The sequence below is a fragment of the Ursus maritimus genome, unplaced genomic scaffold (assembly GCF_017311325.1).
Source record: "Ursus maritimus isolate PB19 unplaced genomic scaffold, ASM1731132v1 scaffold_32, whole genome shotgun sequence".
In the NCBI taxonomy this organism is placed as follows: domain Eukaryota; kingdom Metazoa; phylum Chordata; class Mammalia; order Carnivora; family Ursidae; genus Ursus; species Ursus maritimus.
Window position 1 is genome coordinate 21,393,734 of NW_024425786.1, and position 26,309 is coordinate 21,420,042.

The 26,309-nt window shown below is 50.3% G+C and overlaps 1 protein-coding gene across 1 annotated transcript in view; it reads left to right on the plus strand.

Annotated features, from left to right (window-relative positions):
* Window positions 1-426: 426 nt before the first annotated feature.
* The window catches only part of OPRD1 (opioid receptor delta 1), a 31,911-nt gene continuing 6,028 nt past the window's right edge, over window positions 427-26,309 (plus strand). The window contains exon 1 of the mRNA XM_008694831.2: window positions 427-653. Within this exon, the coding sequence (XP_008693053.2) occupies window positions 427-653 (227 nt within the window). The remainder of the gene's footprint in view (window positions 654-26,309) is intronic.

A 26,309-nucleotide genomic window follows, 5' to 3' on the forward strand; every position in this document is an offset into this window, starting at 1 on the left:
GGCAAAGGGTGAGGAGGTGACCCCCGGCCGGGGTTGGGGTGCCCCCAAGCCCGTGAAGTATCCCCAGGGAGGAGTGGGAAGCCTCCCTGGCCCCGCTCCAAGCCGGTGGTGCAGCGCCCGCCCCCGGTCGCGGGCGCAGACTGGCGGCCGCCTCCGGGCCACGTGGTGCGCGCGGCGGGCGCGTCCGAGGAGCCCGCAGCGGCTCGGGCTCAGAGCGCTCGGGGCGAGGAGAGCGGGCGGGCGCCGGGGGGCAGGCGGGGCGGGCGGCCGGGCGCGCGGAGGGCGGCGCAGGGCCGGGCGGGCGGCCGGGGCGCTGTCGCCCGTGGCGTCGGGGCTGCAGCCTCGGCCTTCGCGCGTCCCTCGCACCGGGTTTCTGCGCCCAGGGCGCACGGCGGGGAGGGACGCGGCGCCCGCCGCCCGGCCGCCATGGAGCCGGCCCCCTCCGCCGACGCCGAGCTGCAGCCCCCGCTCCTCGCCAATGCTTCGGACGCCTTCCCCAGCGCCTTCCCCAGCGCGGGCGCCAATGCGTCGGGGCCGCCGGCCGCCCGGAGCGCCTCGTCCCTCGCCCTGGCCATCGCCATCACCGCTCTCTACTCCGCCGTGTGCGCCGTGGGGCTGCTGGGCAACGTGCTCGTCATGTTCGGCATCGTCCGGTGAGTCCGCTGCGGCCTGGCCCCCCTCCTCACCCGGGGCGAGGGTGGGGACCGCGGACCCGGCACCCTGACCTCGGACCCGGGGCTCTCCGCGCCTCCGCACTTCCTGCAGGGGGAGCCCGGGGCCCAGCGAGGAGACCACTTCCACGGAGGGAAGGACGGTGGAGAGTGTGGAGAGAGAGAGAGAGAGAGAGAGAGAGAGTGTGTGTGTGACTAAATAACATTGGATCGTTTATTCGCATCCCCTTGCTTCTGCGTGAGGCTCTGTGGGATAGTTTGACGACAGTTAGTGTGTCTGTCACAGTTTGCAAGTGGATGATTCTGTGTTGGTGACAGTACAAATGTATTGAGTGTTTGGACCTCCTAAAGCCTCCTGGGAGCGGGCTTCTGGGGAGCCGGCTCTCCGTGGGGGTGTGGGGACGTGGGAGTGTTTGGGTGTCTGCACCATGCTGTGGGGACATTGACCAAGTCCCATTTGATGACCATCTCTAGGGGGTTCCTGTGTTGGTGTGTGCCTGTCCCGCACTGTCAGTTCGTGATTCTCCCCGTATGAGACTGTGACTATGTGACTGTGTTGTTTCTTGTCAACTCCCTGGCAGTTGCGGGGGAGGAGAGCATGGAGCCCCGTGTTTGTGCACCTGTGTGTGCGGTTGCTGAGGGGGAGCCCGTGGCTCCTGGGTACAGTGGGCAAGGGCTGTGGCCAGCCAGTCAGTCATCTGCTTCCCTCCTCCGAGGCCATCTGGTCTCTAGCTCTGGATGTGAATCAGCGAAGTCTCAGCCCCTCGCAAATGCCCCGTCTCACTCTCTCCTCTTCTCTAACAGGCTTTTCTTTCTGCTAGAGTCAGCACTGGTTTGTTTGGGCGGGAGTGGAGTTTGTGCTTTCACCTCAGGAAGCGAAATTCTCTTCCTGGTATCTATGTAGAGTGCTGGGACTTTCTCAGAGAATCTAAAACACCATCCGCTTGCCTGGAAACAACCTCCTGACCCAGTTCTGCCAGCTCAGACATGGGCAAAAAGGATCGAAGGGAAACTCCTATCCTTATAACAACAAAGATGCCCTTGTATTTACTGATAGTTGGAAATGGTCGTCCATGCTGGTTGACCGAGGGCACAGCCCTAAACCTCTCTGGGCTGTGGTGCCACCCAGCAGAGCAGAGGGCAGATTGTGGACTCAGAGGTCAGACTCAGTTATGAACTGTGGTCTCAACCCAGACATTGATGCCCATCACCGTAAGCACCCCAGTCCCCCTGTCCCACCATCTGCCCCATCTGTCTCAGTTTCCCTGTCTGAAGAGTAGAGACCCAGTCTCCGCAGGTGGGAGTCTGAATTCCAGAGTCTGGGATCTCTGCAGGACAGAGTGTTGTGCATTGGAGCACTGCATGGGTGTGTGGGTGTTGAGGGAGCTCTGGCATCTTTGCTCCCCCAGGAAGAGTGGAGGGCACAATTTCCTGTGCTTTCAGTGACTCATTACCAGCTACCGTGGGAAAATTCCCCCAAGCACAGGCAGGATTGATCTTTGCTGTGCGTTTCGTCAGTGGTTCTCCCCACTTTGTCTTTGGAGGTAATACAGGCTTTAGAGTGGGGCCAACCTGAGTATGAATTCCAGCCCTGCCATGAACTGGCTCTGTGACTTGGGTACATCACTTATCTTTGAGCCTCAGTTTCTTCATCTATAGAATGGAGTAATAATAGAGCCTTCTTCAACAGGGGTTTTGTGAAGTGTCAGTGAGCAAACATATAAAATGCAGCTGGCCTGGTGCCTGGATCCAGTAAATGGAAGCTGTCTGTGTGATAAAGAGGAGGAATTTTCCAGATCCCTTAGGATCTAGTGCCTTTTAAAAGAGGGAGGGTGAAAGTGGCCCTTGTCCTAAGGTGGGCTAGAGGATAGCTAAGGTTCTGAGTTCCAGATTCTGTACACGTACCCTCTCTGGGGAGCTCTAGGTGCTGAAGAGTGTGTTCAGTCCCATTCCCAGCCTCTTCTCCAGGGACTCTGGCTGTTGGGCTGATGAGCACAGCTCCCCCACTCCCAGTGAGCCAGGGGAAGGCTCCTCACTTCTGAGGGTCCACTTGGGGAATGCTCTGGCCTCTGCTTGCTAGGGCTGCTCCCAGCCAACCTTTCACAAATCCCATTGTCAGATGCATCTTGCAAGCAGCATAGCTGGCCCCCATAGGCCCCCATGTTGCTAAGACATTTCCTGGACCAATCATGTATGTGAAAACTGTCTCTCTGGGTCTGAATGATTTAATCCTCACCTATAAGCCTGAGGGATAGGCGTTAGAATCCTCAATATGATCGCCTCCATTTTGCAGATATGGAATCTGTGGTTCAGAGAGAGGCAGGGTGACTTATTCTCCAAAGGTCCCACAGCTAGTTCCAGATCTGAAGCTAAAACCCTGGTCTAGTGACTCCAAGTCTAGAACTTTTTCCAGAGCTGCCTGGGGTAGGGGACAGTCAAAGAAATCCATGGAAGGAGGGGGTAGAATTCTGTCCTTCCTTGTGTCTTAGATCATCAGAGAACAATGGAGACAGAAGGATTGTGAACCTACACATTATTTGGCCCAAGTATTTTAGGCTGCTATCCTGGGGGGAGGGGTAATGATGGGGCTGGCACTTAATTCCTCCCCACTGACAGTGACACTAAGGATAGGGCAGCTGCCTGGTACCCTGCTTCTGCTGGCAAAGTCCCAAGAGCAGTGGAAAGAGGGGAGCCCAGGATGGAGAGAAGCCCCTGACCTCTCTGGTTTCCTGGCACCCTGTGCAGGGCTTGGCACAGCCAGTAAGTAAGTCAGTTGATTGGCTGAATGAAAGAATGAATGGTTGAAGGAATGAATTCTGCCTGTCAGTCCTGAGCTCCCGCAGTTGGGGGCGGGGGCAGGTTTCCAAGGGAAGAAGATCCAGAGAAACCCTTGGGGTGGGAAAGCGGGGTGGTATGTAGTGGCAGAGGTGGGGCTCTGAAGCCAGACATATCTAAGTTCAAGTCCTGAGTTCAAAGCCACTTACTTGCTGTGTGTTTGGGTTAGCTTTACCTCTCTGAAGCTCATTTCTTCCCCTGTAAGGTGGGAATAGCAACAACGTGTCTGGGGCTGTGGTGAGGATTAATAGCGTTGTAGGCTGAGCCATTTACCCCCTCTGAGAAAAAGGATTGGCTCTCTGTGAAGGAATGGAAAGAATTAACTCATTCAAGAAAATTCTATGGATACACTGGGCTAGATGCTGAGATACAGTGTTAAGGAAAAAAATAGACGGTCTCTGCCCTCACGGTGGGAGAAATGACGGTCATCAGCTAGTCATCTAACAAACTTGTATTTGTGCTGAGGGCGATGGAAGAGTAGATGGGCACTTTGGGAGCCCACGACGTGTGTGGGGGGGGTCTCACCTGGTCAGGGAGTTCAGAGAGGCCCTCTGAGGAACTGAAGGATGAGGAGTGGGTAGGTAGCTAAGTAAGCTGAAGGAAGAGCCTCTGACGAGAAGCCTGACCTGGATGAGGAGCTGAGAAAAAACCTCAGAATCCCACATCATGAAGCACCCTCCATTCCCGCCTCCCCCACACTCTGGCCCTCTCCCTACTTCATGGACCCACTTGAGAAGCCCACTCATCCATCTGGATGCATGAGAGGGGCCTCTGGGAATTGTCCTTTTAACAAACAGCCTGTGGTTCCCGAGGCTTCTGTGAAGTACGAGCAGGATTTTTGGGGACATCTCGTCCCCAGGCAGAGCATCACCATTAAGTCCCACGGTGTGAGTTCAGCCGGTGTGCTGACCCTGTGGGTCCTCAGAGCAGATGCCTGACAGCCCCTCTTTCTGGGTGGTAAGTGCCCTGAGGGGCCGGCATTTCAGAGTTCCATTGGTGGCCCACTGGGTAGGGCAGAGTGTGAAGGGCTTAGCAGACCCCCATCTCTGACAGGTGACCCCGTATATCTTCTCTCTGCATGGCCCGGGACTTCCTGGTTTGCCTGCCCCAGAATCCAGGCGGGAGAATGGAGTCCATGCTTTTCCACATGGCCTCCTGTCTGTTCCCTAGCCTGCCCTGTCTCCCTGCCTCCCTCCCGTCCTGGTTTCAGCAGGCTCGTACCCTGCTGTGTCTCTGACCACCCCTCCGTCTCGCATTCTGCCCCCTGCATATAACCAACCTCGGCCTGCCTCTTCACGACTGTTCCACGCCCTGCGCTTCTCTGGCCCTTGGTCTCTCCCTTGGCTTCTCTCTCTTCTGAGTTTTCCTCTGATCAGGTGTGGGCTCTGCCACCTCCTAAGATCTTTAGTGAGTTGGATTGCCACCCTGCACCTCAGTTTCTTCATTTATAAAGTGTGGGTCATAGCACCTGACTCAGAAACATCTTTGTCCTGAAGATGACAAGACCACGTTGGTAAAGCAGCATGTTCCCCTCTCATCCCAAGTGCCTGCAGCACAGAGCGGGGAAGGGAGTTTGGCCCGGGCAGCCTGGACTGGGGCGGGGTCACGACAGGTGAATGAGGAGTTCTGGCTGTCCCCTCTCTCTACTGCCGAGGTGCCAGGGGTTGCTGGGGCAGGTGCTTAGGGGTCAGCTTGGCAGGATTGGAAGCTCTGAGTCCCCACCTTGTTTTTTTGGAGGCCCAGAATGAGCCCATTGCCTTCTTGTCTCCCTCGCCTCTCTAATCTGGGTTGGAGTCCGTGGACCCAGGGCCCCCAGGCCACGTGAGATCCCAATGAGGCTCCAGGTTTTAACCTCAGCTCGACCGTGTCCTAGTGGTGTGGCTTTGAGCAAACTGCTTGCCCTCCCCGAGCCTCATTTCTGCATCTGTAGAATTGGGGTGATCAGGGTAGATTTGGGGGAGGATTAGATGAGCTCATGTGTGTAAAGGCTGCAGCACAGCACCCAGCACATAGTAGGCCCTCAGTGCATGCCAGGTGCTATGATTAACTAACACCCCTGCTGCTCCAAGTGGCAGGCGTGGCTCTGGGGCATCATGGTTTCCGTGTTCCATCTTTGGCCCTGGCCTTTTTCCTGCATCGTCTGCACATCTGCTTATTCAACAAGCGTTTGCTGATGCCGACCCCTGCCAGGCCGGTCCAGTCTCAGCTCCCATGGCCCAGACCCTCAGTTGAAGCTTCGGCACGGCCTCTGGCTTCTCACACAGCCAGGTCCTCCAGCTTCCTGGAGTTGTGGGAGTCCAGGGCCAGCCCCTGACCCAGCCAGAGGGGGTCCCGCCTGATTGTGCTGCGTTGTCGTGAAGTGGCAGGAACAGTTGGCTACTTGGAGACGGGCGGAACATTCCCGGCAGAGGGAACAGCATGAGCAAAAAGAGGTTCCCAGGATCTCGGAGAGCTGCAGAGGACAGGGAATTTCACCAGGGGCAGAGCTGAGTGCGTGTCAGGGGCCCCGGGTGGCTGTGGAGGTGGAAAGTGTGCAGGGACAAAAGCAGAACTCGCCTCGCAAGTAGGTGTCCTCCTCAGCCTGGTGTGGTTGTCAGGAATGCCGGCTGTGTGCGGAGCTTTGGCTGGACCGCTCTGGCGGGGAGGAGGAGTGAGGCGGAGGAGAGGCCCGAGACAGGCCAGCATGGTCATGTCAGGGGCCAGAGGTTGCACTGAGGCAGGAGTGGCAGATCTGGGCAGTGGGAGCCGAGGCCGGGCGGGTTCTCGGGTCCCACAGTAAGGTGACCGTACTGGGAAACGAGGGAGCTTTGAGCCACGGGCCATGGGGAAGAGGACTTCAAAGCGATCTGTGCGGAATGGTGTTCAAGGGGATGAATTGGGTGTGGGTGGGCACGGGGTGGGACGGAGGGGGCCTCGATGCGGGGAAACCGAGAGGCTAGCTCAGGGCGATGGGAGAGAGCTGCACTACTTTGGATGGGTCACCGGAACCCTGGCCTCAGTTGTCCCCTTTCTAAAATGGAGTGCTGGGGTGCCTGGGTGGCTTAGTTGGTTAAACGTCCAACTCTTGATTTTGGCTCAGGTCACAATCTCAGGGTTGTGAAATGGAGCCCTGTGTTGGGCTCCGTGCTGGGCGTGGATTCTTTCTGTCTCCCTCTCCCTCTGCCTCTCTCCCCCTCCCTCTCTAAAAACAAAAAAACCAATGTCCTTTTTAAAATAAATAAATACATACATACAACGGAGTGCCTTCAGACCTTCCAGAGGCAGGAGGCTGGGCCATATGATCCCCCTGTCCCCCGCCCTGGGGAGGCTGAGCAGGGAGAACAAGCAAGCCCCGGCTGGTGTCCCTATGGTATCTCCTGGCCTTGCCCCCTTGCCTGCCCCACTCCCCAGAGAGTGTGTGGGGTGATCCCAGAGTCACCAAGGGCACCAAGAAGCCTCTCCTGAGCCTCCACCGTGTGCCAGAGGCTTCTCCATGCCTCACAACGGCCCTGCAATGGGGCTGTAGTTTTTTATTGATAGATGAGGACGGGAAGGCTCAGGGAGCAGCCGGCTCTCACAGTCCAAAAGCTGCAAACTCAGGTCTTTCTGACTGCAAACCTACTCCATGTTCACTCTGGCACTGTTGTCCATGAGACACACGGAGTGAGAGTTAATGACGTCCTTGTTAGAGGAAGGGAGGAGCAGGCAGATTGCTGTCTGCAACCCTCCGAGGCCTCTGCGTGGCTGACAGCGGTTGACAGCCGAGATGTCAGAGCCAGACTGACCTGGGATCGGGGCCCAGCTGTGCTGTTTACTGAGAGAGCGAGCTTGGCCATACACTTAGTTAACCAACTAAGCCTGGGTGAGCCCCAGTTTTCTCATCTGTGAAATGGGAGTAGCATTAGAGCTTCACCGGGTGGTTTTGAGAAGTTTATGAGGCATGATATGAAGGACTTCAGCACAGAAGCAGGCATTTGGCAAGTTTTCAGTAAATATTTTCTTTCTTTCTTTTTTTTTAAGATTTTATTTATTTATTTGGCACAGAGAGAGAGTGAGCACAAACAGTGGGGAGGGGTAGAGGGAGAAGCAGACTCCTCGCCAAGCAGGGAGCCCAATGCAGGACTTGATCCCAGGACCCCAGGATCATGACCTGAGCTGAAGGCACACACTTAACTGACTGAGCCACCGAGGCTTACCTCGGTAAACATTTTCCATCATGTCTGTTTCAAAGGCTTACTTCTCATTCTTTTGATTAGTTTATTTTTATTTTATTTTATTTTTTTAAAAGATTTTATTTATTTGAGAGAGCATGAGGTGGGGCCAGTGGGGGTGGGGGGGGGAGAGCAGAAGGAGAGGGACAAATAGACTCCCTGCTGATCAGGGAGCCCAACACCAGACGGGGCTCGATTCCAGGTCCCTGGGATCATGACGAGAGCCGAAGGCAAATGCTTAACCAACTGAGCCACCCAGGCGCCCCATCGATCAGTATTTATTGAGCCCCAGAGGAACTGGAATTATTGGGTAGATTGTATAGGGAAGTTTTATTAGCTCAATATTAGACATTTTCTTTTGCTGTAAAGGTAACACAGTTATTTCAGAAAATATGGAGAAGTTTAAGTAGAGACATACATTACCCATAATCTCACTACAAAGAAAAAAGCTTTGTCATTTTGTTGTATTTCTTTCCCATCTCTCTCTTTTTGCCTCTGTGTGTGTGTGTTTTAATGATATCAGGATCACAATATTAGAATAGTGATCATGTTATATATAATACTTTGTAAGCTGCTTTTCACTTGATATTATATCATGAGTGTGTTGTCATGTTATCAAACATTCTTTGAAAACATGATTTTTTGATGGCTGCATTGTATGAATGTGTCCTATTGGGGGGGACTTATGTTATTTCCAATATTATGCCAATCTAAACAATGCATCTGTGAACATTCTTATTATTTCTACAAGGAAATTTCTAACAGTCAAAGCTCTCCAGGGGTGCATGGGTGGTGCAGTCAGTTGGGCATCTGACTTGGTTTCAGTTCAGGTCGTGATCTCAGGGTTGTGACATCAGGCCCCTCGTCGGGCTCTGTGCTCAGCACGGAGTCTGCTTAAATTTCTTTCCCTCTCCCTCTGCCCTTCCCCAACCCCCGTGCTCTTGCACATGCTCTCTCTCTCTCTCTAAAATAAATAAATAAATCTTAAAAAAAAAATAGCTTTCCCAATAGGTATGGGCTGCTGTGTAATGTAGGGAGCTTCCCATCTCTGAAGGTATGCAAGAGGACACTGGAAAACCACTGGATGGAGGCATGGCACTGAAGATTTGCGTGGAGAAAAGATAAACATAATTGTAGGCTCCTCTCCCCACACCGAGATTCAGAGATGCTGTGATCTCAGATTCCCCTTTTCCCCTTCCTGGCAGATGGTGCCTGTCTGGAGGCTATGCAAAGGGCAAGGCATGATTTCATTAACCTCAGAGTCCTGGGACCTCTAAATCCAATTGGCTACCCAGAACATCATAACATGCACAGGAAGAGGGGTAATCGTGGGCTTGAGCAGAAAGCCTGGCTTAAATTAGCAATTTACCATCATGCAGGCTGCGGCGGCCCTATTACCAGCTGGGGGATATGGGGTGGGATGGGGTGTCTGGGTTGGGTTCTATTGATTTATAGCTCCCAGTGCAGCTGCAGAAATCAACAGCTTTGTCTCTGGCCGGGGGGCGTGTGTACAGGAAGACTCTTGTCTTCTGTAGCTTTCTGAGTCTTGATAAATTGAAAGAACTCAAACTTCAAAGTCTTGTGAGGTCAAAAAGCCCTGTCCAATGAACACAACACACGGAGAGGCGGAAATGGCCTCACTCCTCTCCCCTGCCGAGGTGACCTTTTCACCAAGGCATAGAGTTTTGAACCGTGGATGATGATTCTCTTTACTGAACACTTATTTTGTGCCAGGCAGTCTGCTTAGAGAGATCTAGATATCATCCCATTTCATCCTCACAGACCCTTATGGGCTGAGTTTGTTGCCCGCGTTTATAGGTGAGGAGACTTGAGGCACAGAGAAGTTCTGTTACATGCTCCAAGTCCCGGAGTCAGATTGAAATCGGGTCATTCTGATCTCAGAGCCCACACTCTTAGCCATTGCCCAGTCTTCTGCCTGTATGTCAAGTTCAGCCCCTCTGACTGAAAAATGAGGGAACCGAGGTTTGGAGAGGTTCAGTGTCTCTTGAGTTAGTGGCCAAGACAGGACTGGACCTTGCCTTCCTAACCCTTTGTTCCCCCTTGCATCTCTTTCACTCCTGGGGTTACCTGGGCTAAGGGAGAGTCAGAGGGTAGCTAGAGATAGCCCTACCCAGGAGTATGGGAAGTGGGTTCCTGTACAGGGCAACCCAGCCTGGGGGCCACTGATGTCTCACAGGCTCCGAGAAGTCCAAGGTTCCCGGGGCGAAGCCAGCACCTGGCAAGGCAGCCGCATCCTTCAGATGCAGAGAGATCGGGGTTCAAACCCAGGTCTGCTTCTCGCTGGCCTCTGTTTTCTCATCTGTAAGATGTAGGTGATAGAAAATCACCTACGTCGCAGGGTTGTGGCAAACATACACTCAGCAGCCCCTCCTAATACCGGGCACGGTTCTGGGGGCTGGGCATGTCACAGTGATCAAGACACAGTCCTTGCCCTCACGAAGCCGACATTCTAGTGGGGGGAAATATAGACGGTAAACGAGCAGATGTAAGGCCAAGGCTATAGTTGACCATGAGGTCAACTAAAAGAGGAGTGGGGGAGAGAGAGTGGTGGGGCTGTAGTTGTATATGGTGAGGTCAGGGAGGAGGAGACAACCCAGCAGAGGCGTGCCTCTGAGAGGAAGTGTTTTAGGGGGAACGGAGAAGGGGAAGGGGAAGGGAGGTGATGTACGGCCCTAGCTCAGGGCCTGACCGGGAACAGGAAGTTGTTGGTGATAATGATGCCTTCTGGCTGATTTCCCAGCATTCGGGAATCTGGGACAGGATTAAGCCAAGGGAGAAAAACCACTTCTCCCGGCCAGCCCACATGCCCCTGCAGGACAGATGGAGATAATCTGTCTCCCTTGGTTACAAAAACTCATGGTCCTGAAGTGCTAGGAAATGCCCCCCCATCTAGTGGGAAGTGGAGCCCAGCCTGTGGCCAGAGGGCTGTCCTGCGGGAGGGGCAAGTAGCCCTAAGACACTCCCTTCACCTGCTCAGGCCCTGTCATGCCAGCAAAGCATGGCATATTGACTCCACAGGACTTCACACCAAAAATAGCACTGCTGACCTTTCTAGAGTGCTGACAGGGTGGCCAGCTCTGTGCTGAGCACCTTCCACGAAGTATCTCATTTAATTCTCCCGACTCTCTGAGGCTGGTAGCACGTTTCTCTCCATTTGACAGATGAGAACACTGAGGCTCAGAGAAGCTAATTCACTTGCCCCAGGGCCACAATGGTAAGTGACAGCCTGTGAACTGAGGCCCCCCTGACTCCCAGAGCCCGTGTGTGCAAAGAGACTGGGAAGCAATGGCCGAGAAGGTGGAATTCATGACACCGTCTGATTCCAACTGTGAAAAATGACTTTTTTATAGCACTTGGGATCAGGAGAGGCTGTGGAGCAGGGCAGACTGAGTTGTAAAGTTATTAAAATAATAAATTGTTAATAAATAAAACAAAAGCGAAACTCTTGTGTGTCAGGCAGAGGGATATGGCCCAGCATGGCCAGAGGCCTACAGGGGAGAAATGTGGATTTTTTGGAACATCTGACTTTGGATCCTGGTTCCGTCCACTCTGTACTTCTAGACAAGCACCTCTGACCGTGGGTCAGTTTCCTTCTGAAACTGGGATGAAACAAAATGGGAATACATGGGTCTCTACTTCCCACGGTGGGTGTGGGTCAAAGGAGAGAATGGATGTGAAGTGCTCTGCACAGGGCCGGCCTTGCCCATTGTCCTCAAGGAGTGTTCCTTGGGGACTGGGGGCAGGAGAGGTAAACCGTATCATCCCCGTATACCCTGTGGTCACTAAGAATGACAAACTTGCCGCAGTATTTTTACATGGAACCGTGGGACATTTACTTGGCGATGGGCAGGACTCCAAATGATCAAGAATCCATCAAATCTGACTATGACAAAACTGAGCGTGTGCTTTGGTGATATTACAGGGCTTCATACAGGGGACCTTGCTTGGAAACTCTCATCTCTACAACACTTCCCTGGGGGCTGGTGTCTTTGCCCCTTTTCTGGTGAGGAGAGTGTATGGCTCCCAGCACCTTAGCCTAGACTATGTCCTTTCAGGTCTGTCCTACTAGACAAAAAGAACCAGGAGGATGTATTTCAAGGAATCAGCTTATGCAGTTGTGGGGTCTGGCGAGGCTGGCTGGTTGGAAACTCTCGGGCAACAGCTGATGCTGCAGGTCAAAAGGCAGAATTTCTTCTTCCCCTGGATGGGGCGCCTGGGTGGCACAGCGGTTAAGCGTCTGCCTTCGGCTCAGGGCGTGGTCCTCTCCCACTCCCCCTGCTTGTGTTCCCTCTCTCGCTGGCTGTCTCTATCTCTGTCGAGTAAATAAATAAAATCTTTAAAAAAAAAAAAAAAAGAATTTCTTCTTCCCCTGGGAAGCCTCAGTTTTGCTCTTAGGGTTGAGCCTCATTACCAAGGATAACTTCCTTAAAGTCAACTGATTGCAGATATTAACCACATCTGCCAAATATCTTCACAGCAACCCTGAGATTGGTGTTTGATTAAATAACTGGATACTGGAGCCCAGCCAGGTTGACGCATAAAACTAATCATCACAGAGTCAGACAGATCTGGTCTTGAGTCCTGGTACTAGAGCCCATAGGCTGTGTGACCTTGGGCAAGCCTCTCTGAGCCTCAGTCCCCTCCTCTGCCGGATGCGGTGATAGTGCTTACCATAGTCGTTTGTTGTGAGGATGAAATACAGCGATGTAAATCAAGTGGCTTTGTCCGTGCCTCGCATAGAACGAGGGGAGCCGCACACAAGTAGATGGTCATGGTCATGAATCAGTGTTTTCTAGTTGTAATTGCTCGTTCCAGGGTTCGCCTTCCCTTTTCCACTGGTTGCTCCTAGAGGGTGGGATCCGTGTCCTGTTCGTGTTCCGTGCTATTTCCTAGCTCCATCCCTGACCCGAAGGAGATATCACTAAGTATTTCCTAGATATCTCGTTGACACTTTGTTAATGAGGTTCTCTCCATGGAGTACTGGGGATCTATAATAAAAATCCTTCAACCTCAAGACAAGACGGAAGATGTGTGGGAACCTCAGGCCTCTCTTCTCTCTAAAGTAACCCTTTGCTTCTCAGCTTAGTAAATCTCTCCTCCCAGAGGCCTTTTCTGACGCCCCCAGGCCAACAGATCCCCCCCTCCTCCGTGTTCCCACAGTGTCCTATGTGTCCCCCATCCACACATACTTTTTCAAGCACTCGATTGCTCATCTCTCCCTCTCTCTTCAGAGGAGCAGGTGTGTGTGGGGGGCAGGGGGAGGGAGTAGCCTTCGCTCACAGCTGGAGCCCCAGCCTAGGCTCTGACACTCAGGCAGCAGGTCAGTAGGTGTTTGTAGGAGGGACACGTCCTATTTCCAGAGACCGTGGGCTGACATGCTACACTTGGGGAACTCTGCTTTCTTGGGGCGTCTGTGGTGTCTGGCTGCCCCATTTCCTGGCCCAGCCACCCTTAAGCCAGAAGCAGAGCCCGGGTGATGGGGAAGAGCTTCTCACTGGCTTCCATGAGCGTGTTGTTCTTGAGCTGAATGGCACAGGCATCTGCCCTGTTTATTTATACCTGGCCACCCCGGCCCTCACTCATGTTCAACTCAGGGCTCTTTATTTCCATGTTCCAGCCTTTAATCTTCTCCCGTGACACGCCTTGTTATAATTAACCACTTTTCTTCCTCATCCTTTGCCAAAACGGAGACAGCTAATTAATTTCTGGCGACTTGCCACTCCTGTTAAATGGTGGGCAGGGACGGAATTTGCAGCCCTTGCTGCCCAGCGGGCTTGTTTTGCCAGTGGGAAGAGCAACCACCCTTTGTGTACAAATAGAGGGAACCCCAACTGGACCCCAGCAGGCTGGCTGGCAGATGCTTTGTTTAAGCTGTTTATTCTCCACCATGGGCAGAGCCTCTGTGATCGCTGCTGTAGCTGCGCCTCGGCTTCCTCCTTTGTGAAACAAAGGGATTGAGCTTTATATACAGGGAGAAGAAGATGGGGTAGAGGTTAGGTTAGTGGGTTCTGGAGTCCGAGGGACCCAAGGCCCAGCCCCGCCACTCCTAGCTGTGGAACTTTTGGTGAGTTACTTCCACCCTCCAAGCCTCAACATTCCTCACCTGTAGAATGGGGCTAAAGCTCACATCCTGTGCAGATTCAGTGGGATACGAGCACACTGGTGGCACTCATTTAACAGCACAGCTAGCACAGAGGAAGTGCTCAGTAAACACTCTCACCTGCCTCCTTTCCTTTCAGTGCTCACAATCTATATTCCTGATGGGAAAAAAAAATCCTTTTATTGGGAGAACTGAGGAGTGGAGTGATTTGAACCTGGATTGCTTCTCTGTTTGAGGCCATGGCTGGCAAGATGCTTCACCCCTCTGTATTCGTGTCTTAGGGCTGCCGTCATAAATGACCATAAACTGGGTGGCTTACAACAACAGAAATGTATCCTTCACAGTTCAGGAAGCCAGAAGTGTGAAACCAAGCATGGCAGGCTCCCTGCAAAGGCTCTCGGGAAGACTCCTTCCTCGCCTCGCTTCCGGTGGGTGCTGGCAGTCACTGACATCCCTTGGGCTTGCAAGTGCATCTCTCCAATTGTCGCCTCTGTTTTCCCATGGCCGTGTTCCCTCTGTGCATGTCTCTGTGTTTCCTCTTATAGGGACACCAGTCATCGTGGAGTTAGGGCCCACCCTGATCTAGTATGACCTCATCTTAATCACGTCTGCAAAGACCCTATTTCCAGAAAAGTTCACATCAGAGGTTCCAGGTCGATATGAATTTTGGGGGCACCTATTCAACCCACGATACTCCCCAAGTCTCACTTCCCTCCCCTCTATAAGGATGATAATAATAGTAGCGATTTCATAGGGTCGTTGAAGTAATTAAATAAGCCTCATCTATGTAAATGCCACGGTAGAATTCAATAGAAGACATCAGGCCCTTGTAAGCACTGAGTCAGTGTAGCTGCTGAGATAGAGATGATGAAGATGATGATGGCGACGGGGATGGTTCCATCCGTGGACCTACCTACGTTGGTTGATCACTGGACTCAGGGACCTAGAATGTAAGCATCTACTAAGAGCCTAGGCCCTCATCAGGAATTCTGAAGCCTTGGACAGGAGCCCCCCCTTTCCCTTTGGCCTCAGCCGCCTTGGGCCCTCATCTGAGCATTAGCTCCTAGAAGGACAGCTCAGTAGAGAAGAAAGAACTTGGCCTCTCAGGAGTCAGGGAATTGACACCCCGTGTCACCCTGTGCAACTGTCCTTCCCTCTCTGGGCCTCAGTTTCCCAATCTGTAAAGTGGGAGAGGAGATTGGAACTCAGTGTTACAGATCAGAGCCTCTTCCGGTGCTCAAGTTCCAGCACAGGGCTCTGGGTCCCCCCCCAGTGGTGGCAGGTTACCAAAGGCCAGCCCAGGAGTCAGGAGGGAGCCCGGGACTCCCAGGACAGCTCAAGCAGGTGTCATTCTGGGCCCTTTTTCCTCATCTGGACAAGAGAAACCACTATGATATGAGCAGCGTGCTAGGGACATTGTAGGCAGGAACTCATTTGGTTCTCGCCACACCTTTATGTGGTAGGATCATTATACCCAGTTCACAGAGGAGCAAACCGAGGTTCGGGAAAAGTTAGAACTTGCCCAAGTTTGTACAGTTAGTTAGAGACAGAGCTGGGGCTTAAATTGAGGTGTATCTGGTGCCAAAGGCCGTGCTTCTGTCTGGACCACACCTTTAATAGTTTCCCAGGGCTGCCCTAACACATAGCATGAGCTTAAAGTAACAGAAATGTATTCTGTCACCGTTCTAGAGGCCAGGAGTCCACAGAGTGTCTGCAGGGCCACGCTCCCTCTGCAGGTGCGTGGGAAGAGGCCTTCCTTGACTCCTCCAGCTTCAGGTGGCTCCACACCTGTCGTGCTGTGCGGCTGTGCCCCTCCAGTCTGTGCCTCTGTCTTCACCTGGCCGTCTCCTCTTCTGCCTGTGTGTCTTTTACAAGGACACCTGTCCCTGGCGTTAGACCCCACCCAGACAATCCAGGATGGTCTCATCTCAAGATCCTTAACTTAAATACCCCTGCAAAGACCCCTTTTCCAAGTAAAGTCAGTGCATTCACAGGCAGTAGGGGATGGGATGTGGACTTGTCCTTCTCAGGGCCACCACTCAATCCACCACGGTTATTAAAGGCTTGGTGGTGACGGTATCTGTGGAATCCCTGGCCCACAGGGTGGATGTGCGGGGGGCGGGGAATTTCTGGGGCATTTTAGAAGGAGAAGGAGATGAATGCAGTTGTGAGCTGAGGAGACCAGCTCGGGGACATGTGTGACAGGGGGGTGCAGTTTCAGCTGGTATTTGCACTGGCAGTGAGTGGTGAGGTCAGAAACACTGAAGACCGCATCTGGATACGGGTGGATGGGGCCAGCCATGGGGGCACAAACCTGGATACCTGTCCACAGAGACCAGCCCTGTTGGCTGGGGCATATATCCCCCTAACAGATTTGAGGTTCTAGATCCCACAGAAGATGGATTTGGCTTCACTCACTTGCCTGGGGAGATGGGAGAAGGCCAGGCCTGAGCACCATCTGGGTGCCCACCGCATAGTTGACCTGCATCATCTTTGGCCCTCCGTTAACCCAAGAGGGTGGTATCCTGTGTCCTCAGATGATCATACTCAGGACTGTGCCAGAACAACCCAAGATGAGAGCGCCGAGGAATGGCCACGTGGCGCTGAGCAGGCAGCCGACCAAGCAGCCACAACGGCCAATGTGCGCTGAGCACTTCCTTGTATTCACTCTGGTCCCACCACAGCTGGATGAGGCGGGGACCCTTAACACCTGCCATTTTCCAACACGTGGAAGGAAGAAGGCTTAGTTTTAGACTCTGATTCCGTGAACAGAACCAGGAAAAATAGTGCCAGGTGAGAAAGAGGTAGCCCTTGGCTCGAAAAAAAGAGAGAGAACCGGCTTCCTCTGTGTGTGGTCCCAACAACAGGGTGGATTGTGCATGCAGGTGGTGAGTCCCCCATCTCTGGACATATTCAAGCAGAAACTGCATAGCCATTTGTCTGGAATGCCTTAGAGGGAATGCCTTCACTGTGAAGTTGCTTTCTAGCTCTGGGATTCCAGGAATTTCCCCAGGAGACCAACAGATATCTATGTGCACAAAGGTGTTCATCATAGTGTTATTTGTAATAATGAAAACGTGGAAACAACCCACATATCTTTCAATAGGGGATTTGTTAAGTAACTTCATTCAGGAGCTTCAGTGTCCACAAGCGAGACTAGGTCTGGCCTGCAGTCTGTTGTTGTGTGGTCCTTGAGCTATAGTTTTTGTACTTTGAAAGGGTTGTAAAAGAGAAAACGAGGATATGCACCAGAGATCCTCTGTGGCCTGAAAGCCTAAAATATTTACCCTCTGGCCCTTTACAGAAAAAGTCTGTTGATCTCTGGATTAGAATCACAGGCAGTCACCAAAAATTATATTAATTTGTATCTATGAACATAGAGATATGGTCACAGCGTATTTTTGAGAGAGAGAAACAGGTTATATAACAGTATTAAAGCAAGAGCCTGTTTATGTAAAACAGGCTATGAGTGTTTGCATGTTATCTGTAACAGTGGTCTGAAATATTAATAGTGGTTTTAAATTTTCTTTATTAGATGATTCTATGTTGTTTGAACATTTTATAGAGAACAGCTATTATTTTTGAGATCTCAAAAAGGGTTTGGAGCAAAGTTAATTCTAAATACGCCAGCAACCCATGCTGTTTGGAACCAAATGAGTTTTGGTCAAAGCCAAAGCCATTTCCTCAATTTGTCCCTGAGGCGCCTCAAGGTTAGTCTGACTGCGGGTTGGTGCTCTTACCTTGCTGCTGTTATTGGTTTTGTTTTCAGGTCTCTTGCTCCTACTTTGATCCCCATGGGCTGTGGTGTCTGAGTGGAAAACATATCCCTCAGCTTAGTTAGAAACAAATGAGCTTTTTTGGATAAATGATTTGACATTTCTTCTGGCCACGGCAGAACTAAGTTGCTTCCGATTCAGGGCGAGCAGGGTCAGGCTCAGATGCCCTGCAGGAGACCTGTGTTGTTCTGGGTTGAGGATGGAAGGGAGGAGGGGGGTGCGGAGGAAGAATTGTCCCCGTCTGAGCTCTTCAGTCTGTGGCTGGTTACTTTCAAGGATCAGGCACCTGAACTCTTCTGTTCCACTGGGCGTCCTCCAGTAAACCCTGTGTCCCCTCTGACCTGGCCCTAGGTGCCGAGTGGGGAGCAAGACAAACGCCATGCGTTTGGGTAGCTCATATGTTAACTGTCAAACAGAGTATGTGCGGGGGCGGGGGCACAGGGTATTTTGGATCCACAGGGGAGAAGCCAAAAGGGAAGTGAAGAGGAAGGTGCTGGGGTCCGGGGGAAAGCACTCCGTTCGAATCTCCGCTCAGCCTCCTTCCGACTCCGCAGCCTTGGGCAAGTCGCTTCACGGCGCCCTCTTACTTGGGAATCATAACTTCTCTTTGCCCTGTGCAGGTGCTGGGAGGAGTAAATGAAGGGAAATGTTTTCTCTATGCCGGGCAAGTCTTCGGTGTAAGGAGTATGTGAACTGTGCCTGAGAAAGACCCAGCACGTGCTTGTTGTCCATAAATACCGCTTGGCGCCCCCTTGTGACCAGAGGTGTACATTTTGTTCTGAATTGACCTCTTCCTCATGCCTCATCACGGTGCCTGTGCTATTTTTCTGATGTTTGTAGGTCTGTCTCTCCCTAATCCCACCTGGACTGTGAGCACATTGTCTCCACACCCCCGCCCCGGACCATAGCAGGGTGGAAGAAGGTGTGAAAAACAGAAGAACACCGTGGAACCAGCGCACGTCCAGACGTTTACCCCAGTTGGTCTTGGCCTCCACACCAGGCCCCTCTGCATGGCCACGGTTTGCTGAGCTAGTGCAGGTGGCAGGGAGGCACGGGCCCTGGAGACCAGATCTGAGTTGGTGTCCCATCACCAGCACTTCCCAGCCGCATGTCTTTGGGTGCGCCATCTACCTTGGCCCCTCTGTGGGATGAGGACCGTGTTAGCACTCAGGCTCGCAGTGGGGAGGAAATGAAATTGTGCATTCACTGTTTTTGGCAAAGTGCCTGGCCCACGGAAGAAAAGATACTCAGAGAATATTGCTTAAAGAACCCAAACAAGCCACCCAAAGCTGTCAGACCAGTCCCAGGCAGGCCTTGCACAAAGGACGGAATGGTTTAGCCTGAGCGCCTGCCACTCACCAGCCGCTCTAACCAAGTGCCCTGGCTTCGCTGGGGGGTGGAAATTCTTACCAGGGGCTTACTTGTCAGCTGAGAAGCGCAGCTCTCCAGGGGCCCAGGAGCACATGGGAACTTGACGTGCTTCAGACAGCAAGCACACCCTATCTCCATCAGATTGAGGGGGGGCTGATCTTCCCTGCCAGTGGGGCTTGTCTGACAGACGTCAGGACAGGAACATGGCCGGCCACTCTGTGCTTCTTCGGAACGAAGCCTCACTGGGGACTAAGACACGTGGTTCGCAGCACATTCCCAGCTGCATAATTCAACATGACCTAATGGAGGATTTTGACTTAGAAAAAAAGCAAAGGATTTCCCAAAGCATCTCAGAGTCAACGGAGGTTCACCGGGCTTACTGTCCTCACCCCCAGGGTGGGATCCAATGGGAACCCTACAAGAAGAAAGCAGAACTATATCAGGGGAAAAAACCTAAAAGGGCTGCCTGTTTTTGTCTGCACGCCGGCCAGTAAGCTAGATACTTTCACATGTGTTGCTCCTAAAAAGTCAATTACACCGGGGGCGCCTGGGTGGTGCAGTGGTTAAACATTTGCCTTTGGCTTAGGGCGTGATCCCGGCGTTCGGGGATCGAGCCCCGCATCAGGCTCCTCCACTGGGAGCCTGCTTCTTCCTCTCCCACTCCCCCTGCTTGTGTTCCCTCTCTCGCTGGCTGTCTCTCTCTGTCAAATAAATAAATAAAATCTTAAAAAAAAAAAAGTCAATTACACCGAAATTGGCAATGAGGAAACAGGTTCAGAGAGGTGAAGTAATTTACCCAAGATCACACAGTCCAGTATATTGTGGAACCAAGATCTAAAGGGCTCTAAAGGATTCCCGCACCACACTCTTCAACTTAGGGAACACACACAGTGATGTCACATTATTCACATCTTTTTTTTTTTATTGTGGTAAAATACACATAACATGAAATTTACCATTTTCACCGTTTTTAAGTACATGAAGCACATTCACACTGTTGTGCAGCCATCCCCACCATCCATCTCTAGAATTTTCTTCATCTTCCCCACCTGAAACTTTGTCCCCATTAAATAATAATTCCCCATTTTCTCTTCCCCCAGCTCCTGATAACCCCCATTCTACTTTCTGCCTCTGTGAATTGGACTATTCTAAGTACCTCATTACAAGTGGAATCACAGAGGTTTTTGGCTTTTTGTCACTGGCTTATTTCACGTGGTACAGTGTCCTCAAGGCTCATGCATGTCGTAGCGTGTGTCAGAGTTTCTTTCCTTTTTAAGGCCAGATAATGTTCTGTTGTATGTGTAGACCATATCTTGTTTATCCATTCATTTGTCAGTAGACACTTGGGTTGCTGCCACCTTTTTGGTTGTTATGAAAAGGGCTAGTTTGAATGTGTACAGATACCTCTTTGAGACCCTGCTCTTCATGCTTTTGAGTATGTACCCAGAAGTGGAATTGCTGGACCAGGTGGCATTCTGTTTTCGGTTTTTTGAGTAATTGCCATGCTGTGTTCCACAGTGACTACACCATTTTATATTCCCACCAACAGTGCACCAATTTCTCTACATCCTTGCCAACACTTCCTACTTTCTAGTTTTTTTTTTAAAGATTTTATTTATTTTCTTGCGATAGAGCAGGAGAGAGAGAGAGAGATATCATGAGCAGGGGGAAGGGTAGAGGGAGAAGCAGACTCCCCAATGAGCAGGGAGCCTGATGCGGGACTCGATCCCAGGGTCCTGGGATCATGACCTGAGCCAAAGGCAGACGCTTAACCTACTGAGCCACCCAGGCACCCTCTGTTTCTTGTTTTTTGTTTTTTAAGATTTATTTATTTATTAGAGAGAGCACACATGGTAGGATGAGAGCATGGTGGGGGGGCAGAGGGAGAGGGAGAGAGAAAATCCCAAGCAGACTCCCCACTGAGCGTGGAGCCTGACGTGGGGCTCAATCCCACCACCCCGAGATCATGACCTGAGCCAAAATCAAGAGTCGGAAGCTTAACCAACTGAGCCACCCAGTGCCCCTCTGGGTTTTTTTTTTTTTTTTTTTTTTTTTTTGATAGTTGTCATCCTCGTAGGTGTCAAGTGGTATCTCGTTGTGGCTTTGATTTTCCTGATGACTAATGATGTTGGGCATCTTTTAATGTGCTTATTGGCCATTTTTATATCTTCAGAGAGAGGTCTGTTCAAGTCCTTTGCCCATTTTAAAATACAGTTGTTCGTTTTTTTTAGTATTGAGTTGTAGAAGTTCTTTATATATGCTGCATATTAACCCCTTATTGGGTATGTGATTTGCAAATATTTTCTCCCATTCTGTGTGGCCTTTTAACTGTTGATAGTGTTCTTTGATGCACCAAATTATTTAATTTTTTAAAAAAGATTTATTGGGGTGGCGCCTGGGTGGCGCAGTCGTTAAGCGTCTGCCTTTGGCTCAGGGCATGATCCCAGCGTTCTGGGATCGAGCCCCACATCAGGCTCCTCTGCTAGGAGCCTGCTTCTTCCTCTCTCACTCCCCCTGCTTGTGTTCCCTCTCTCACTGGCTGTCTCTCTCTGTCAAATAAATAAAATCTTTAAAAAAATAAAAGATTTATTGGGGTGCCTGGGTGGCTCAGTTGGTTAAGCATCTGCCTTTGGCTCAGGTCATGATCCCAGGGTCCTGGGATTGAGCCCCACATTGGGCTCCTTGCTCAGCAGAGAGCCTGCTTCTCCCTCTCCCTCTGCCACTCCTCCTCGCCCTGCTTGTACTATCTCTCTCTGTCAAGTAATAAATAAGAAAAATTTTAAAAAAATTAAAAAGTTTTATTTATTTATTTTAGAGGGGAGGAGCAGAGGGAGAGAGAGAATCCTGAAGCAGTCTCCCTACTGAGCATTGAGCCCGACATGGGGCTCAATCCCAGGACCCCAAGATCATGACCTGAGCTGAAATCAAGAGTTGGTTGCTCAGCCTAACTGAGCCACCCAGGCACCCCACCATTGTTTAATTTTGCTACAGTTTATCTGTTTTTCTTTTGTTACCTGTGCTTTTGGTGTCATATCCAAGAAATCATTGACAAATCCAGTGTCATGTAGCTTTTCCTCCTATGTTTTCTTCTATGAGCATTATAGTTTTACCTCTTACATTTAGGTCTTTCATCCATTTTGAGTTAGTCTTTTATATGGTATAAGGTAAGGATCTAATGTCATATCTACAACTTTTTGAAATAGAAAAAAAAAATTAGAGACCAACAGTAGGGTTTTGAGGGGTGGGGCAGTGAATGACTTATCTTTCCAGAAAGTTCAGTCTCTCACCCAGTCTTGTTCTTCCCTTCATCTAGCTTCTACCCAGTAGTCACAATGTTCTTTTAAGAAACACACATAAATCAAACCACATCATTCCCTTGCTTAAAATCTCCAGTGGCTTCCTGCTGTACTCAGAATAAAATCCAACCTTCTTTCTGTGCATGAGTTGACCCCTGCTGACTTCTCCCTGCTGCACATTCTGTTGCTTCTTCTCAGACTTACTGTCACTTAGTCACACTTAATATCTGACCATTCCTGCAGCTCATTAAGCTCTTTCCTGTCACAGGGTCTTTGCACATGCTGTTCTTTCTGCCTGAAACAACCTACCTTCTTATCTTCACATGGCTGACTCCTTCTCATTCTTTCCTACCTGGTAGAAATGTCACCTTGTCTTAGCTCAAACTACCATAACAAAATACCATACACTGAGTGGCTTAAACAACAGAAATTTATTTACTCCCAGTTCTGGAGGCTAAAAATAGAAGATAAGGTGCCAGTATGGCCGGTTTCTGATGAGAGCTCTCTTTCTGGCTTCTAGATGGCCGCTTTCTTGTTCTTTCCTCACTTGGCCAGGAGAGAGGGAGGGAGGGAGAGGGAGAGAGGAGCAAGCTCCTAGATATCTCTTCTTATAACTCAGTTCATAGCACACATCCTCAGAGAAGCCATTGCCAACCTTCTGATATAAGCCAGATTCCTTCCATAAACCTCCCTCACACTCCTGCTGGGTAGTGTCCATCACTATACCCTGTTCTTATCCTTCATGGTAGAGCAGGAATAGTGGTAACTATATATTAAGTAGTGTAGCAGTTTGTTCAATGTCTGATCCCTTCCTAAGACCATAAATTTTTTTTAAAGATTTTATTTATTTATTAGACAGAGAGAGAGACAGCCAGCGAGAGAGGGAACACAAGCAGGGGGAGCGGGAGAGGAAGAAGCAGGCTCCCAGCGGAGGAGTCTGATGTGGGGCTCGATCCCAGAACGCCGGGATCACGCCCTGAGCCGAAGGCGGACGCTTAACGACTGAGCCACCCAGGCGCCCCCTAAGACCATAAATTTTAAGAAACTGGACTGTCATCTTCACTCCTATATTCCTTACTCAGTGCCTGGCACATACCAGATACTTGATTAATACCTGCTGGAAGAGTGAACAAGTCTCAGCCTGTAGTAAATTCACATTCCTTGACTTTTTCACTAACTATGGGATGGAGTGGGGACAGGAAGGAAGGTAACATGCACTGAGGGGCAGTATAGCACAGTCATTACCACATGTTGGCACTAGATAGCCTGAATTAAATACAGGCTCTGCTACTTACTGGTCATGTGACCTTGGGCAAATTGCTTCATGTCCTGTGCCTCAGTTTATGTTCCTTAAGAGATGTCAACACATGTTTGGATGATGAAAAGCAATTTGAAGGGGAGTAACAGGCTGAGCAGGGGTGAGGTGTGGCACTGAAAACAGGGGCAGGAGATGGATTATCTATAGAGGGAGCATTGGGGCCCCTGGCGCCCCCCCCTTGTATGCTGCACAATCAGGTGACTAACCCTCCACTGTGCAAGAGGTTAGGGGTTTTTCCCTTGAGAAGTTAACCTGGAAGAACTCTGAACTTGGGGCCAGCAGACACAGAAAGGGTCAGAGTGAGATACCAAATGAAAAGTTGGAGGGGGTCCACAGACACCTCCTCTGCTCTGCTACCATAATCCTGACAGCCAGAAGTATGCTCCCCAAGCAGGAGGTTGGAGGATTCTTTTTTCAAGGCCCCAGAGAAAACACATGCTGACACTGATATTTAGATGTTCCCCGATATAAAAGCTTAGTTTTTGCCTAGTTTCCCTACCGTGAGGCCCACAAGTTCACAGGACCCCCACACTGATGTGTGCACACATGCACACACACACTCTGTCTCTCTCTTTCTCTCTCTCTCTCTCTCTCTCTCTCTCTCTCACACACACACACACACACACACACACACACACGGCTGCCAATTAGTTATTTAGCGCTTTACACAAAGATCAACCTTTATGGGCACCTGGATGGCTCAGTCGGCTAAACGTCTGCCTTCAGCTCAGGTCATGATCCCAGCGTCCTGGGATTGAGCCCTGCATCAGGCTCCCTGCTCAGTGGGGAGTCTGCTTCTCCCTCTGACCCTTCCCCCTCTTGTACTCTCTCTCTCTCTCACTCTCTCTCAAATAAATAAAATCTTTAAAAAAAGGGTCAACCTTTAGTCACATATCACTACATATTTGAAGGAAGTCACTAGGATACAAGAGGGAGGGCAGGTGGACAAATGAACAGAAACGTTTGAAGCAAATAGACAATGCAGTAAGCAGAAGAAAATACAAAGCAAAAATTATTGGTATCCTTGGAGAAATAAGAGAAGATATTGTATCCGTGAAATAAGATGCTATGAATGCTATATAAAAAAGAAATAATAAAAGAAAAAGAAATGACACTGGGAAAATAAAACATGAGAGCCAAAATAAAATAAAAAAGTCAATAGAGAGGTTGAGAGGTAATGAAAAGGAAATTTCCCAGAGGATGTACCAAAAAGACAAAGAGATGGAAAATGGAAAAGATAAGAAAATTAAAGGATCAATCAAGAGGCCCAACATCTAACTGACAATTTTCTAGTGATTCCAGAGAAAGCAGAGGGAGTTAGTTATCAAAGAAATGAAGTGAGGATATTTCACACTGAAGGACATGAATCTTCAGAATGAGAGGGCCCAATACAAATGAAGAAGAGCCACCCTAAGGCATAGCATCACAAAATGTCAGAATACCAGGGATAAAGAGAAGATCCTAAAAGTTTTGGAGGTGGGGAGAACAGGTTATATACACATCATCAGGAATCAGAATGGTTTCAGATACCTCTGTGACAGCACTGGAAGCTAAAAGAGAAGGGAGCCATGCCTTCAAAATTCTGGTGGAAAATTATTTCCAACCTAGTATTCCATATATAGTCAAGGAAATTAGAAATTAGCAGAGAATATAGACATTCTCAGACATGCAAAGATATAAAAATTTTACTTCCTGTGTGCCCTTTCTTAGGAAGTGACTAGAGGATGTGTTTCACCAAAATGAGGGCAGACCAAGATAGAAAAGACTTGCAAACCAGGAAGCAGTTTCTTTAGCATAGTAGGACAGGTATGCAGCTGGTCTAGAAAGCTACCAGTCCCAAACTGAAATGGAGGAGGAAGGCTTCAAAAGGTGGATCACCAGGAAAACAAAAGGAGCTGATAGCTTATGTCACTATGTGGAAAAAGCATTTTACAGATCTGGAATGTTTGAGGAAATTTAGCAATATGTACATAAAACTAAGCAAATGAGGAAGAAGAGGCAATTATTAACTTCAGGAAAAACAAAAATATGTACAGAAAATAAATGTGATTATAGTATACCATTTGGTTTAGCAATGGACAATATAAAGTCATAAGAATGTAAACCCTAAAAGAATGTAACCCCCAAAGTTTAATTTAAGAATTTAGAAGTTGTGATAAAACTATAAGAAAGGATGGAGAAAGGAAATGGAGATGGGTAGTGTAAGAGTTAATATTCATGGGGCGCCTGGGTGGCTCAGTCGTTAAGCATCTGCCTTTGGCTCAGGGCATGATCCCAGGGTCCTGGGATCGAGGCCTGCATCGGGCTCCCTGCTCTCCTGGGAGCCTGCTTCTTCCTCTCCCACTCCCCCTGTTTGTGTTCCCTCTCTCGCTTGCTGTGTCTCTCTCTCTGTCAAATATATATGTGTTGAAAGGATTCCCACCAAACCATTACAGTGGCTGTCCATAGCAGGGAGGGCATGCTAGACTGGACATCTGAGGAACTACAGATGTGGCTGGACATGGAAGGTGCTGTGGGAAAGGAGGTCACCCCGATGGAATGCCAGTCTGAGGACTTTGATTTTCATCCAGATGGCAATGGGGAGTCATGGAAGAATTGTAAGCAGTAGAGTATCCTGAGCAAATCTTCTGTAGTGAGCACCCTGACTTGCTTGGAAAGAGGGGGGGCTGCGTGGTCTCCGTGAGAGCTGATGAGGCCTGGACTAAGACCTGCATACAACAAGTGTCTATCA